At 35.9% G+C, this 17294-nt stretch overlaps 1 protein-coding gene across 6 annotated transcripts in view; it reads right to left on the bottom strand.

Moving 5' to 3' along the window:
- Positions 1-967: 967 nt before the first annotated feature.
- The window catches only part of PCDH9 (protocadherin 9), a 976220-nt gene continuing 959893 nt past the window's right edge, over positions 968-17294 (bottom strand). For 4 of the 6 annotated variants that reach the window (XM_060288144.1, XM_060288145.1, XM_030842539.2 and 1 more), the window contains one exon: positions 968-3118. In XM_060288144.1, the coding sequence (XP_060144127.1) occupies positions 2745-3118 (374 nt within the window). In that variant the 3' untranslated portion in view covers positions 968-2744. The remainder of the gene's footprint in view (positions 3119-17294) is intronic. The other 2 variants (XM_060288147.1, XM_060288148.1) reach the window with 1 other exon arrangement.

Below are 17294 nucleotides of genomic sequence, written 5' to 3'. Positions count from 1 at the left end.
GAGTTTCTTTTCCAAACTTCTGGTTTGGAGGAAGGCATTTCTATTCCACTCTTTCAGGGAAAGAAAAGGTAGGAGCATAATTATTTTATTTTCTCTCATCTTTCACTCTTCAAGGCAGAAAGGAATGACATCTGACTGGTAAAAAATGGAGGGAGGGACTGAGCAGTCATGGACTTTTGTTTTCAAGAGTGGCCTGTTTCCAGGATTCATTCACTCTCTGTGTCCTAGGGCAGGCTCTGCCCCTGAAAGGAGGGTGGCACCACAGACTACTGGATAAATCTGGCTTATTCAGAGGTGAGGGGTTAGGGTCTCACATACAGCCACTGATCCAAGCAAATATCTTTACCTCCATGTCACTATCTCCTGAGTCTTATTTTACAACTCTTCAAAAAGCTGTGGAGAAAGAGTCAGACCTGTTTACTTACCCTAAAACTCTGATCCAGTTGCTCTGTGGTGAATATAAACACATGGCATATGTGTGAGTCTTATTATCCTTTGCAGTTTCTGAGCCTATTTTCCTAACCTGAAATAAATATAGCTGAAGTTTTGGCCCTTGTTTCAAAGCCTCAATCCCCGAATAGTCCTCTTCTGCCAGCAATGAAATGTTTGAGAGTTTGTTTCATGAAATCTTATTAAAGGATACTAAGAGTGAAGAAGATAACCTCACTAAATAACCAGTGTTACCTGCCCAGTTTCTGACTTGGGATTTCACTTTGATGAAACTTGTATGAATCTTGACTAGAAGGTGAACTTTCTCCCTGAATTTCCCAAGAAAATGATTTCATAGATCATTAGCGGACTTTAACCCTAACTTGGAAACTTATTTTCAGAACGTAGGTATTATTAAACCCCTAACAAATTTTCTTTGATTTCTAATTAAAAGTTAACTTTTATTAACATATACTTATCTAACAATTAGAGTAAAAATCATCACTTTGGATTTTGACCACAAATTAACACACTACAGTCAGGAATTCAGAACATTTATTGCAAGAGCTGAATAATTGTAAATAACTTAGAACTGGCAAAGCAGTAACAAGGATAATTGTTTAGATATTTATTGTGTCAAAGTCATCAAACACCCCTCACAAACTGACAAATATGTACTTCAATAAGCTATGCACTCCTACCCATTATTTTCCATTATACTGTGGAAAAATGTGAATTGCTATTTACAAAGTAATTTTATTTTTGGTAAGAACAAATTATCTATCAGATTAGCAAACCATTTTTTTACTTTTTTTTTTTACTTTTAAACTGATGTTGAACGGTGGCATTAAGGTAACTTTCACTTCTTTCAATAAAGACATTTTGTTGCATGCTATTTATTTGTTTAAATCATCTGTCATGCCTTAACAAAAACCTCCTAAGAATGCTCGAATTTGGATTTGTTTGCACGTGCAACTGAGATCTTATTAACATTAGCTGTCACTCTGTTGGTTTGACCTGAGTGACAAGATGCTGGTACCTGCCGGCATTGACCAACTATGATAACAAACAGTTAAACAGCAATAATTAGAGATCTATCCCTTAATTTCCCCCAACTAGCCTACCTGGAGAATGTTCTGTTACATCATGAAGGCACAACACATTAAATAGTTTGTGACTATGGTCTAACACTTGTGTTACAACAACATTATTGGATATGAGGATCAACACAAACTGCCATTTCAACAAAGTTGTAGACACACATTTTCCCAATTGAAACTATTTTTGAATAGTAATTTTTCTTCAATATATGCTAATTTAATACATAAGTTTTGCATGAGTGACAAGCACAGGATATATCACTTTCTGAAGGATAACACTTTCCCATTACTATGCTACTAAATAAGTGATTTCGCTTTTGCCTACTTTGAAAATAAGGATGTCAAGAAAATAGGTTCTGAATTTCCAAGCTTTTGCAGAGGTCCTTTTTTTATATAAAGTTTTCATTTTTTATCTTTATTTCTTATAGAATTCCAGCATCATAAGCTATCATAAAAGAAGCGAGATTCCAGAACCTTTATTTTCACTACAAGTATCTGAGATCTTTTGAACAATGTGTGTCAAGACAGACTCAGAAACACTTCACTAAAAGAAACAACAAAAATAGCAACAAAGAGGCAAACAGAAAAAGAAAAGAAGCAACCATAAAACACAGAATTATGCTACAACGTTTTTTAGGTGAATGGTATAAGTACACAAAAGTTGTTAATAATAGCTTGCTTCTATTTACAAATACTTTAACACTGATTGACTTACAAGTGTCCACTAACGTTGTTAACAGCACAATAGGTTTAATGCTTATCTTTTTAAATTTCGTTTGAAGTATAATGTCAAGTGTAGCAGTCCCAGCACAGATCAACAACAAAAAGAGCACAGTTTTCTAACTGGATATGTTTGTCAGTCACTCTAATCCATGGAACTTTCTTACTCTCCAAATGCATATTCTATTGTTCATAGCAGCAGTCCAGGGTCAAAATAAAATGCAGTTAAAAAAAAAAGGATATTTGCACAACGGAGAGACCTCTGGAGAGTTTAATCAATCCTAGTAAACAAGATCACATGGCTAGTAGAACTATCTTCTCTCTCTTATGTGGTAAAACACTGTATCCTCCATGGTGCTAACACAAAGTTATGGATATCCCTGCTATAAGGGGCATAGTTGTAGAGATCTATTGAATACATAAAGCTCTGACACACACGGTATTAACATGTCTATTTAGTTTAAAGTTATTAGGTCCCATATAGCCTTTTTCTTTTTAGAGTTGGTGCTCCTTAGGACTCTCAATAGCACCTCCTGCTTGCTTATAAGACTTCAGATTTGCCAGAGGAATGTCTGTCATGTGGCTGCCATTGTTGAAATGGCCTTCGGTGGAACCATACTGCTTACGGTCATTGAACTGGTTCCTGTTGCTATCTTCTTTCCAGGCTCTGGTCAGGGTGTGCCCATTCACAAGCTTGTCCTTCTTGACCCATTCTTTCTGGGGTGCAAAGGTTGAGAGAGGTGATTTAGGGTGTTGATAGGGACCCAAGCCAGGAGGCATCCAGCAGTTATCAGAGTGACCCAAAACCAAGCACTCTTGAGTGCACATCTCTGTAGCTTCAGCTAATCCTCGGGGGCCCAGAGGCCCATCTGCAGAGGACAAGAGACAAAATAAGGAAAGAAAATGGTTAGAGTTTTCATTTAAAATTATCTCCTTAGAGAAAAAGTGCATTGGTAATCTCATTTGCTCATGAAAATTATATTAAGGTAAACAATTCAAATATATGATTCCTCATTCTTTTAAGAATAACATAGGAGGAATAAAATTCCTTTTACTTGAGGTGAGAATTATCTCTTTTCCTTAAGCCTTCATTTATATCTAGAGATACAGACAGATAGAAAAATAAATAGACAGACATGAGTAAACAGATATACCCATGACATATCATTTCTGATGAACTTTTTCCATGACATATGTATTATTACTAATTTATGTCCTACTTCTCCACAAAAAAACTCATATTCACGAGAAATAGTGAAAAGTACAAAAATTTTATGTGCAATGTTGAAATATATGCTAACATATCAACTCCTTGAATATAAAAAGTATTACTTGAAATATAACATTAAAAATAAATACTGTAGGGCTTCCCTGGTGGCGCAGTGGTTGAGAGTCCGCCTGCCGATGCAGGGGACGCGGGTTTGTGCCCCGGTTCGGGAAGATCCCACATGCCGCGGAGTGTCTGGGCCCGTGAGCCATGGCCGCTGAGCCTGCGCGTCTGGAGCATGTGCTCCGCAACGGGAGAGGCCACAACGGTGAGAGGCCCACGTACCGCCAAAAAAAAAAAAAAAAAAAAAAAAAAATACTGTAAAGGTTATACAAAATGTTTTTCTATATAAACGTGTGTTTTTAGCATGAAATCCCATGAAAATAACTTTGCAACATTTTAGAAAGTTAAATAATAATTTTAAAGAATGTTTTAACTAAAGTATATTACTAAAGATATACCTGGTTGACTGGTTGACATTGTGAAATCCCAGTAAATAAAGACACCATTTGCATCCAAAGACAACATGTGGTTCCTTCCAAGCTTAACCTATTTTCTTGATTTCTTAACCCAAATTTCACTAACATGAAAGTCTAGCTAAGTTGCAAATTGGGTCACATGGAGTCTAATATTCAAAGGGAAAATAAGTCATCATAGATATTTTTCTTTTATTTATTTATTTTTTTACCAGCAGGCAATCTAATACATTTTAACCATGATTTTGAAAGTAAACTCTTCTCTGATTACGTAAAAAGGACATCAGTTCTTTACTGATAAACAACAAGTGTCAAGTGGTTAAGGGAAAGTTTTTTTTGTTGTCATTGTTTTTTTTTCCCTTGATTAAACAGTCAAATGATAAGTGGTAGCTTGAAAATTAGGAATTGATTTTACGAATGAGGTTAAGTGGATAGGCAAGAACGCTTGAGGCATAAAGCATTTTCAAAAGTAGAGAGTCGTCAGAATAAAAGTGTAGAGAAAAAAGAAGAAAATATCCCTGAAAGTTTTTCTACTCAACTATTAAAAGAGCCAACAATTGGAATGTAGGTCTTTCCTAAAGTCCAAGTTAGCACTACTAATATTTTTAAGTGCCCAATAATTGTGGGGTTTTTATATTAACATCTATTTTTCTTAATAATATTCTAGTTACTTCTTACATGTTAAAAAAGAAATACCTGCTGAGATAGGTAAGAGTTGGTGGCAAATACCTGAGACCTCAACACACAGACAACATTTAAATGGACACTGGATGTGAAAAAAATATATGCCTAAAATGTACTCTTACATACAAACGGAAATTTTAGTCATTTTTGAAATCTAAAATCTGCTCTTTAGAATAACCTTAAAATTCCTTCTCATCTGACCCATAGTCCCATCCCCTCAAGAGCAAATAGTTTTATCGTTTTAAACATACGTTCATTACTTAAAACTATTTCTCTCACAAACCTCGAATGATTACTTACTTCCTAGGGTATTTAATTGAATCTTCTCTATGAGCCTTTCTCTGTCCTCTGAATTCTGGCCACATTTTAAAAGTTCAAACTAATTTCTCCCTTTTAGTTTTGCTTTGGTGTGTTCAGTGACTCTGTATCCACAAAGTTAACACATTTTGCTCAAACCAATCAATGCCCCTTACATCAGGATCGCAGGCCTGGAAGATGCTTTTTGCCTGGCTTGTTTTCATTTAATTATTGATTCTTTCCAGGGGCAGCTTGCTTCCCAGGTACCACAGCAAGCTTCCTTAACTTTGCCAATTCATGTTTTACATGCACCTGGAAGATTTCCACAGATCTTCCCTTATTAATGAATAATGAATTTCCTAATTGAGCTCACTCACTCAACTCTTACTTTAATGACATTTTTGTCTTTTGGGGGACAAAAGACAAAAATGTCATTCATTAGTATACATTTTTGTTTTCTCTCAACTAGATTTAAAATCCATTGATGGAAAAAAACAACTTATTAGCCTTCTGATTCCTCATAGTGCTTAGCAATAGCAATGATCTAAGAACAATGTTAATTGTTAATTAAAATTTTATGATGTTGAAAATGTCCTGAGAAATTATTAAAGATATCCTCTGCTTGGGCTTCCCTGGTGGCACAATGGTTCAGAGTCCGCCTGCCAATGCAGGGGACACGGGTTCGTGCCCCGGTCCGGGAAGATCCCACATACCGCGGAGCGGCTGGGCCCGTGAGCCATGGCCGCTGAGCCTGCGCGTCCGGAGCCTGTGCTCTGCAACGAGAGAGGCCAGAAGAGTGACAGGCCCGCGTACCGCAAAAAAAAAAAAAAAAAAAAAAAAAAAAGATATCCTCTGCTTAAAAGGCAGACCTTAAGTAATTAGAAGATTCTGATTTCGCAAACATCATACCAAAAGCTTCCTCAACAACAAATCTCTTTGCCTTAGCAATACTTTGTGATAGTTAATAAATGAATTATTTAACTTCTCTGCTAAATATGTTTTAGCATATTTAGCAGAGATATATTAGAAGTCTGGGACTTCTCTGGTGGTTCAGTGGTTAAGAATCCACCTCCCAATACAGGGAACATGGGTTAGATCCCTGGTCAGGGAGCTAAGATCCCACATACCGTAGGGCAACTGAGCCTGCACGCCGCAACTACTGAGCCTGTGCACCACAACTAGAGAGCCCACATGCCGCAACTAAGACCCGATGCAGCCAAAGATAAAATAAAAAACTCAATATTAAAAAAAAAGTTCACTCCTTTCTAGCCATCAACAGAGATAATCACCAATTTGATGTATAATATATATTGAGGCCTATAAATCAATCCTTAATTTTTACTTTTCCAGAATCATTAATAAGTTTTTCTTTTCCTGTTAATATCCCCAAAGTAAAAAATAAATTATCAGCTACCTTAGAAATATTAATAGCATCAGGTTTTTATTGAGTACATAAAAAAGAGAGAATATGCAAGATTATTTTTTAAATAGTCTTATCCAATATACATTGCCATCTTATTAAATTAAGAATATTACCCAAGAATTGAGAACACTAGGGGTATGTGTGTGTGTGTGTGTGTGTGTGTGTGTGTGTGTGTGTCTGTGTGCGTCTATAAGTATATGTGGACCCTAAGTCTTCAGCATTTAATGACACACTTTAACAAATAGAGTATATTGTTTTTCAGAACTGATAACATTTATTTATTCTATAAATATTTACTGAGTATTTACTATATGCTGACACTGTGACAGGCACCAGGAATATAGCAGTGAACAAAGCAGATGTCAACACTATCCTCATGGAGCTTTGGGTCTATCCTGGGAAACAAATAATTGCCTTAAAAGCAGTGAGCTAAGAGAGGAGAAAATGTGTCATTGGGAAGGAGGTAGGGTTTAGGGAGGCTTGTCCCTTTAAAAGGCAACAGAGGGACTTTGTTCCAAGTTCCATTTCTACATTTTTCTGAAAGTTCTTACAGATAACTGACAATTTAAGACACTTACAGTTAAAATTTGTGTGTACTGTACAAAATATTTAACTTGCAAAAAATGGTTTTTCCATTAGATAATATTAATTGCTCTTTGAAAATTTTACTTATGATTCATTCTTGTAAATAAATTTGAAGGCTTTTAATAAAGTCTATAAATAAATTTACAGAAGTTTTGTGGATTCTTAGGTCAGTCTTTTAGGTAGCTGATTGTTATATAAAATTTAAAGATCCATTGAAAAGTGCCACACAACACAACGATGGCACTTGCATGAGGGCCAGTTTTTGTTATTTATAGCCCTAAAGGAGAAAAGGCCACCAGGCAGGGGCACATAGACGGTTGTACCAAGAACAGGGTAACAATAAGCTGTAATTGTAGGGGACAGTGTATGTGTGGCCAAGCAGGGTGGAGGTAGCTAGGTTTCCAGGGCACTTTGTGGATTGACTGATTAGGAAAATTTCTCAGGCTCTAGGGCACAGAGTCTGTCTCAAGATATCTGGTACCTTAACTTTGGAGCAATTAGGTTGGGTGCATAATGACCTAGAAGTGTGAGAGCTCTAGAAGGGAAGTGGTGGGATGTGGATTTACTGAAGAAAGGAAACTGACCAGCTAGTAGCCAAGGCCACAGAACTGAGTCAAGTCAGCAAAACAAAAAAAGGAATAAAAGAAAGAAAAGGGAAAAAATATATATACTAAACTACATTATAACAATTTGCTTATGTAATTGAGCTGCATTGCTGGAAAGCTTACTTTGTTTATTCTCTGGAAAGTTTTTATTTTGGGACATGACATTAAATAGGGAAAATTTTACTCTTTTTATTTGGACCTATATATATTTTCCAGTGGTTGCCCTGAAACACACACACACGCACACACACACAAGTTTTATTTTGGGAAATAACAGTGCTTCCAAGTTTTCTTCCATAAAGCCTGTGTCATGAATTGGTAGAAAGAAAAATGAAACATTTTTATTATGAATTACTAAAGAGAACACAGTCATTCTGCTGGTTCCTTGAAAGTTCTGGTCTTTTAAAAGTTTATAATCTGAAGCATCTTAAACATTGAATAGTTTCCAGTTAGTTTTTCTCATTTTTAGAACCACTTACTGATTTGTTTTATACTTTTTTTTTTTTTTTTGCAGTACGTAGGCCTCTCACTGTTGTGGCCTCTCCCGTTGCGGAGCACAGGCTCCGGATGCGCAGGCTCAGCGGCCATGGCTCACGGGCCTAGCAGCTCCGCGGTATGTGGGATCTTTCCGGACCGGGGCACGAATCTGTGTCCCCTGAATCGGCAGGCGGAATCTCAACCACTGCGCCACCAGGGAAGCCCTGTTTTATACTTTTAAAAGGGAGAAAAACATTCTTTATAAAGCATTGTTATTTAATATTGTCATTTTCCAAAATATGATTGAAAATAATTCATGATTCTCCATCAAATATATAGCATTTAGGGCTTCCCTGGTGGCGCAGTGGTTGACAGTCCGCCTGCCGATGCAGGGGACACGGGTTCGTGCCCCGGTCCGGGAAGATCCCACGTGCCGCGGAGCTGCTAGGCCCGTGAGCCATGGCCGCTGAGCCTGCGCGTCCGGAGCCTGTGCTCTGCAGTGGGAGAGGCCGCAGTGGTGAGAGGCCCGCGTACCGCAAAAAAAAAAAAAAAAAAAAAAAATATATATATATATATATATATATATATATCATTTAAAATATCAGGGATCTTTTACTAATACTGCAAAAGTTATATTCACTGAAATATTATCCTTTATCTTTGACATATAATTATTTTTAATGTTATCACTATAAGGAATCGTCTTAATTGTTGAATAATTATATTTACTTTTCATAATTCCCTCAACATTGAATATTTAACATGTATTACATGTGTCAGAAATGTGCTGGATTCTTAATAAATTTTGAGATGGTGTGTGTGCATGTGTGTGTGCTTGGTGCATGTGTGCACTTATGTTTCCCTGTCTCTCCAATTTTTTCATAAATTTTGAGGTCCTATTTGTGTTACATCATACGATATCTATTTAGAATCCAGATCAGGATTTAAAGCTGCTTATAAATACTTTCTACAATTTCAACATTATACCAATCTGTTTCCTTTTTCTCAAAAAAAGTAATTAAAATCCCCCATCATGATTATTTTAACACTGAAATTTTTATTGATTTTTTAAAAAACCTAAATTATTTGTCCCCTTTAACAATCTGCAATCTATGAGTTTGGTTATCTTTCTTTATTTTTTAATGTATAAAGACACAAGTGCTGATAAAACTGTCCAAGCCATCTGCCTCTGCATTTAAATGTTGAAAGCAAAAACAAAAGCACATAAAAAGCTTCTTGAAAGTCATCTCAGTTAATGTTTATATCAGTTCTCAATGTATTTGCCTCTCCATCTTTGCTCCATCTTCCTGTTCAAAACCAAACAAAATAATTTTCCTATGATTTAGGCATCAACAGCTGTCATAGAGCTGCTTGAATTGCTGACTTTTAAACATGCAGGTTTAAAATGTGAAACTATCCAATTTAATGGATCTCCAGCTATACTTAAATGGTAGGATAGTTGAATGAGCTTTGATCTCACTTTATTATACTCGGAAGCAGAATTGTTAGTTCATTGATTAACTCACTGCTATAATTAACAAGTACCTTCTGGCCTGTTGCCCACTGCTTTTCAAACTGATGGTTTGAAACCCTTTAATTTCAAAGATCGAAACTGATAAACTGATTTTTTTTTCAAAAATCATGAGACCTTTCATATTTCTGGTCAGGTTTCATATTATATAACGGTTTGCACTTTTACATGAATAAATTTTCCTTAGAATTTTTACTATTGGGTAAAATAAGACTAAACAGACTGTGAAAATCGAATTGTAAAATAGATGTCATTTTTATATCATTTTGGTTCAGATTCATCACATCTCACTCAATTTTTGTCTCATTCAATTTTTATTATAGAAAAATACCTCTTCCATGCAAAACATATCTGATTGTCATGTTATAATGGTCTTTTTGTGGTTAAGAGCATATATCATCATTTTTATGCAAAACATTTGTTAAATTCCAGTTTGTCTGTATTTTCCCCAGAAGAAGGTACCTTGAAAGGTAGCATGAGTGTAGTATGCAAAGAGTTGTGCATCACTAAACATCTTAAAGTGAAAGATGCATCCACTGATTTGGACTTGCTGAAGCAGTTTGCCTGATCTCTAGGCACAGTGATAAAATGTCTTTCCTTGTTTTAAAGAAATTTCCATTTTTAAGTAGGCTTTTATCCTATAATTTTGCTTTGTACTTGCTATTAATTTGCTGAGAAAAATCTTAATTATTATACTTGCTCCTTTTCATACTGAATCTTCCTATTAAAAATTTCAGGGAAACAAATATTCTCACCCAGTACGCTTTTAGATAATTTTACTATCTCTAGGAGACCAAAACCAAAAAATTAGTATTTTTACTGGCTCATTTTCACCCTCAGTTTATTTCTATTCTTTTTAATTTTTTTGTGAGACAATATGTAGTAGCATAACAATTTCTTATCATTTTTGTGGATTATCCTGAGTGGAAAGCTAAAGCTAAATATTTATGGAAATCTGCAGGGACCTGAAAGAATGTCAGGTAAAGTCACTTGATAGGCCCCCCTACTGTCTCCACACACTATACTTATTGATCAGTTGCAGATACAAATCAAATCGATTAATTTGCTTCCAATCTAAAAATAGTAAAAGTTAATTTTGAATATGAGCATTGGCATGAAAACAGAGGAAACCATTCAGCATTGCTCAGTTTCCCTTTTGATACATGATCTCTACTTTAGATCCCATTATCCTTGTCCAACCAATATTTTAAAATCACTGTCACACAGGAATAAATATCAGTTATTACCCTGCTCAGAAAAACAATCAAGGGGTACAAATTTCACTGCCATTTAAACTCAGATTTGTATATAAAATAGTACAGCATAGTTATGTGGACAGTCTAAATCCAAAAGTAGATCTGGCAAACTTGAGTATACCTATGGGAAAAACATTTCTCATTCATTCACTGAATAACTTTTGTTTGATCTCATGTTAGGTTCAAGAGATTCTTGCATAGAATATCTAAAATCAGAACTAGTCCAGAAATCTCAGGTCACATGATCATCATAGCTCAAGCAAATAGAAATAGATCTGAACCCCAGTAAAATAATGAATTTGCATGAACTTTGTGAAAGTAATTTTAGATTCCACGTCTCCTAGTTTCTCACCTAAAAATTGAGAGTAAAAGACTAAATTCTGATTCATGACCTCTACCAATCTCTGATTCCTTTATTAAATATCACTGTGGTTTGTCATAGATAATCAAATTTTCAGTGTTATTTTCATTCTACTAATGAGAAGTCCAAGACAGGGCAAAGAAATCATAAATCAATTGTTCCTGTAGATTAGTCGATTACTTAGGTCACATATAGGTGTTGGAATGTGAAAGTATGATTGAAACAAGTATTTACATTTCTCAGTCTAAGTAAAAACCTTCATCAGAGTTTTCGTTTATGGCTCAAATTTAACCCAACATTGTGAAAGCACCTACAGTCACCTTGAGAAACAAATGCAGAATTCCCACACAAGCAGGATTTGACAAAACCTTTAGTTAACAACTAAACATGGATTAAATATTTTACACATTCCTCATACAAATTTTTTTCTTTGGTCACAGATGAAAAGTCAACATTTGCAGATGGAGACAGTCCAAATGCAATAACACATAGCCAGCACGAGCAGCAGATTCTCTGCCAGAGAGGATATTGCTATTTGGATGGACTTTATAGCTCACAAAGAATGGAGAGCACCTCCTTATAAATCTTTATCTTTCTTCAGCATGGCATGAATATCAGCTCCCTTTTTTCTCATCTGCTAAAGCTAATTGCTGAAAAGAAAATATCTTTGATTTTATTTATTCACAATTAGCATTTGATGCTGCAATCAATGAAATGACAATAGTCTAAGGTTATTGATTATTTAAATTAATTCTCAAATCTCGACAAAATTGCTTAGTATGAAACAGCTTATCTATATTATTGCAGACCATATTTACTTTCTTCTATAGTTTACTCTTACTCATATTTGATGTCTTTCATTTTAAAAAGTTACTCATATACTGATATTTCCTGAATTACTCTCCATTTCTTACAATTCACATAGTTTCTCAAAAAAACATAGTAAATCTTATTTGATGTGCAAACAAATCTAAGGTATTAAGAAATGAAATAATTCTTTACTGATGAATTTCAGGCTGAGATCCAATTTTTTTAAAAAAAAGCAATTTATATAATCTTCTCTCCCCTTAAAAAACTCTCAGGTGCTTGTCTGAAACCAGACAAGAAGTACACAGTACTGTGAAGTAATTTGTCTTTACACACTTTCCACTCTTTCCCAGATTTCAGGTGTATTTAATTAGAATGGAAAAAATAAACTGGTGAAGTTCATTTCTATTTGCCCAGTTCTCTGATAATTTTCACCTGGGACACTTATAACTGGAGCCTTGTTCCTACCCCAGTCTCTGGGCTACAGATTCTATTTTTCATGGTCTTCAGAAGGCATAGTGATTAGTCCCTGGTTATTTTAAGCATTGGGGAATTTGGGGAAAACATTTTGCTAAGTTGTTAAATATTTAAAGACTTCATAAATTATATATTTTAAAAGGTGCCTGAAAGATTATTTTTTAAATGGAATAAGTCATCAACTGTGATGCATGGGATCTGTAGGGGGGTGTGTGTGTGTGTGTGTGTGTGTGTGTGTGTGTGTGTGTGTACACATAGATGTTACCATAACTTTGAATTAATAAAGTATAGATCAGTGTTTCTCAAATGTTAATGTGCATATGAACCACCTGGGGAAATTATTAAAATGCAGAATATGATTCAGTAAATCTGGGGTCCTGAATTCCTTCATTTCTAATGATCTCTCAGATGCTGCTGCTGCCTTTCAAGGTCCTCTCTTGGAGATGCAAGCACATTGAGTACTTACTTAGCTCCATTGGGTACTTTCCCAGTGTTCCGCGCAGCTAAAGTTTTCAAACGTGTGCATGAATCAGAGTTAGCTGGAGGGCTTATTAGGTAAATTGCATGACCACATCCAGGAATTTTGATTCTGTAGGTTCAAGGTGGAGCCCAAGAATTTTCAGTTCTAGCAAGTTCCTCTTTCTGTCATACTTTCCTGATTTCTCCAGTCCATCACTAGCCTCTCTGTTTCATTTTCATTTGATGACACCACAACTTTTTCCAGACCCCTAAATGTTGGACTGCTCATTGCTCTTTATCTACACCTCTTCTAGGTGAAATTGTATAATTATGCAGCCTTATAAGTCATATATATGCTAGCAAGTCCCCAATTTACATTTTCAGCCCCATATCATTCTCCTGTGGCGATATCAACATATCTGACTCCTGGATCCTCAGCACCCTTTGTATTTCTAGTAGGCATTTCCAACTAACGTAATTCTTACTGTTTTTTTCCAAACATACTATTCTTCTTGAACTTACTATTCTTGTGTATGGCACACTGATCACCTGCTTGCTCAATTAAGAAAGAAAAAAAAAAAATAAAAGGAGTCAGCATTGGCAACCATTATGCAAAATTCTAAAATTCTCCAACCTAATTCCTGGGACTAGAAACATGATATCACACAAGTGGTAATGTTAAATTATATGGCTGCTACGGACTGAAGTTTTCTGTCCCGCCAAATTCATTCACTGAAATCCTAATACCCAATGTGATGGTATTTGGAGGTGGGACTTTTGGGACATGATTAGGTTTAAATGAAGTCATGAGGGTAAAGTCCTCACGATGGGATTAGTGCCCTTATAAAAAGAGACCAGAGGGGGCTTCCCTGGTGGCACAGTGATTGAGAGTCCGCCTGCTGATGCAGGGGGAGTGGCTGGGCCCGTGAGCCATGGCCGCTGAGCCTGTGCGTCTGGAGCCTGTGCTCTGCAACGGGAGAGGCCACAACAGTGAGAGACCCGCGTACCGCAAAAAAAAAAAAAAAGACCAGAGAACTAATACTTTTACTCTCTGTCTGCCATGTATAGCAAGAAGGGAGCTATCTGCAAACTAGGAAAGGGGATCTCACCAGACACCAGTTTTTTCTATATCTTGATCTTGGTCCTTCCAGCTTTCCAAACTATGAGAAATAAATGTTCCTTGTTTAAGCCAGTCTATGATATCCCGTTATAGCAGTTTGTACTAAGACAATGGCAAAAGAGGTTTTGCAGATATAACAAGGACACTCATCAACAAAGTTGATTTTTAGTTAATAGACTAAGCTATATTTATAAACTATATTTGGGCCTAACATAATCATGTGAGCTCTTGAAAATCAGGGAGTTTTCTCTAGCTATTAGCAGAAAGAAGCTCAGATTCAAAGCACAAGAAGGACTCAATATTCCATTGGTGTCTTTGAAGATGGAATGGACCACAGAGAAAGGATCTGAGAGGAGCCTCTAATTGCTGAGAGCCACCCCAGCTGGGCAGCCAGCAGGACAACAGGGATCTCAATCCTACAACCATAGGAACAGGATTCTACCAACAATCTGCGTGAGTTAGAAAATCAGTTCTTCCTCAGAGCCTCCATAGAAGAGTCCAGTCCAGTTGATAACTTGATTTTGGCCTTGTGAGACTCTAGGCATGACAAGCCTGCTTGGACTCCTGTGATAATAAATGGGTGGAAACTGAGATAATAAATTTGCGTTGCTATAACTGACTAAGTTGTGGTAATTTGTAATTCATAAATCGAAAACTAATACAACGTCTGTCTCTTACTCAAGATACACAGTCAATCAGCAAGTTCTTTAGTCTATTTCCCTCCCTGAAAACCCACCACCTCAAGCCACTATTATTTCCTAGTAGGACTTCCTTCTTTCACTCTGTGACATTCTATGCTCTAATCCTTAACTAGAGGCATGCATATATAGTTACAAGTAAATAGGTAGTAGACTTATATTAGTTTTCTATTGATGCTGTAACAAATTACCACAAACTTAGTGACTTAAAATAACATTCTCTTACAGTTTTGGAGGTCAAAATTCTGAATAATCAATTTCACTGAGCTAAAGTCAAGGTGTTAAGCAGGCTGCTTCATCCTAGAAACTCTGAGGGGAAAATCCATCCTCTTCCTTTCTTCAGCTTCTAGAGATTGTCTGTGTTTCTTGGTTTCTGGGTCCTTCTCCAAGTTCAAAACACATTCTCCAATCTTCACTTCCGTTATCACATCACCTCCTCTAACTCCTCCTGCATCCCTCTTTTAAGGACCATTGTGACTACACTGTGCCTGTGTAGATAATCCAGGATAATCACATCTCAAAATCCTTAATTTAATCACGTCTGCAAAGTCCCATTTGTCATTTAAGATAACACAGTCACATGTTTGGGGACAAGGATGTGGATATATTTGGGGGCTATTCAGACTAACACAGTTTTTAAAGCAGAACACTTAGCTCCTCTGCTTCCAAGGACTTCAGAGTAAAAGCTACACTCCTTCTTGTGGCCCAGAGTCCCATATGATCTGGCTCCTGTCCAGCTCCTGATGTCATATCTGTACCCCACTCTGCCACCTTCTCTCCTTAACCCCACCTTACTCTCTCTGCTCAGCTACACTGACTTGCCCCAAGATTAATTAGGTCTCAGGGCCTTCAATTTACTATAATTTGTGCATTGGCCTCACTTCATTTAGATGTTTACTCAAATTCGATTTTTCATAGAGGCATTTTCTGATCACCTTATAAAAAATAATATCCTTTACACCATTCACTCTCTATTCCCTTCCTCAGCTGCATTTTTCTGGATAGCACTCATTACTACCTGTCACAGTGTATTTATTTGTTCATGGTCCAGCTCTAACACTAGAATGTAAGCAATGCAAATGCAGGTAATTTGCTTCGAGGTAACTATGTCCTCAACACCTGTTACCATGGCCTGGCATACTGTAGATAATTACTAGATAGATTTTGAAAGAAAAGAAAACATGAAATTTGTTTGGAACCCCAAATCAGTGAACTAACATAAAAACTGTATGTAAAACATTATGTGACAAGTCATTTACAATCAGAAAATAGTTAATAATCAAATGGATTTACCTTTCCATAAGAAACATTGCTAAGAGTTCACAGCATAAAATTTTACCAAGGTGATATTTGAAATGTCTGAATGGTATTAGTAAGTGTAAAATAGGTGCATTCAAAAGTACTTATGTGCTACCTTAGTTTGGGTCGAAGCAAGTAGAATGCCCCAAAGTGAAACATAATTAGGTTGCTTCCTGTATCCCACTGAACTGCTTAATCATGCAAGAAAGTTCATAATTCCTCTCACTAACTGAATTCTTCAGATGTTTTCAGAAGTCCAGATTCACAGGATACATAACAAAACAATTCTTGAAAGCCTGACGATACCAAAGTAATTATTAGCAATTATTCTGAAGCAGAGCTCCAATGAGATGCAGAAAGGTATGCAGAATTTAGCCCTGGTACAGGTATGTTCAGGTAAATGGGAGGATATTTAGAAAAAAAATAATTTGATTAGGGATTGTATTAAAAACCTAAAAGTAGTTTAGACTCCATTAATATATTGGCTTACAACCATTAGGGAATGAAATTACTTTTCACAAATTTTAGGGGAAAGTGTGATTTTAAAAAGAGGCTAATATGCCACATTAGATCACATGTAGAATACCATGGTGTAATTCATTGCTTAAATTTAGTTGTACATAAAGGAAAACTACTCTAAAAATGAGAAGCATAATGTTATATTTTGAAAGAATCTCCTAAGGGGACTGTTGAAAATGCCATTACTTCATTATTGAAAATGGCTTGTATAATGGAGTATTGTGGAGAGAAATCTTGCCCTCTTGGGGTAATGCATAAGATTACCCATTCCGATCTAAATGTGTGTTTATCCCTGAATGCACCTTGCAAATCCAGAGAAATTACTTCGTTAATATAGGTCTTTAAAAGATAGATTTCTCTCTTAAAATGATAAGTATTACATGTGAATTTTATAACATCTATATAAATTTGGCTGAGATTTTTTGCAGTATTTTCTGTTCTGCCTGTTGCCCATAAGAGACTATAATTTTCTGAGGATAGGAAGACAAGTTACTTTTCTTTAGTATTTCACTATTTTGTTGGTAGTTGACCATAAGTCCCAACTTCAATGCATATAATATTGCAATATTTATCATCAAAGAATATTGCCATTATAATTTTATAAGATATGAATCGTTTATCATTTTTCTGAAACGGAACAATTTTGTTGCAACATCAATGCACTTTCACATTTAATAAAACGTATTTAAAATTTTCTCAAGATT

Source organism: Globicephala melas, chromosome 18, assembly GCF_963455315.2.
Source record: "Globicephala melas chromosome 18, mGloMel1.2, whole genome shotgun sequence".
Taxonomy (NCBI): domain Eukaryota; kingdom Metazoa; phylum Chordata; class Mammalia; order Artiodactyla; family Delphinidae; genus Globicephala; species Globicephala melas.
The sequence above is the reverse complement of the archived record's forward strand: the minus strand, read 5'-3'. Positions and strand labels throughout refer to the sequence as shown.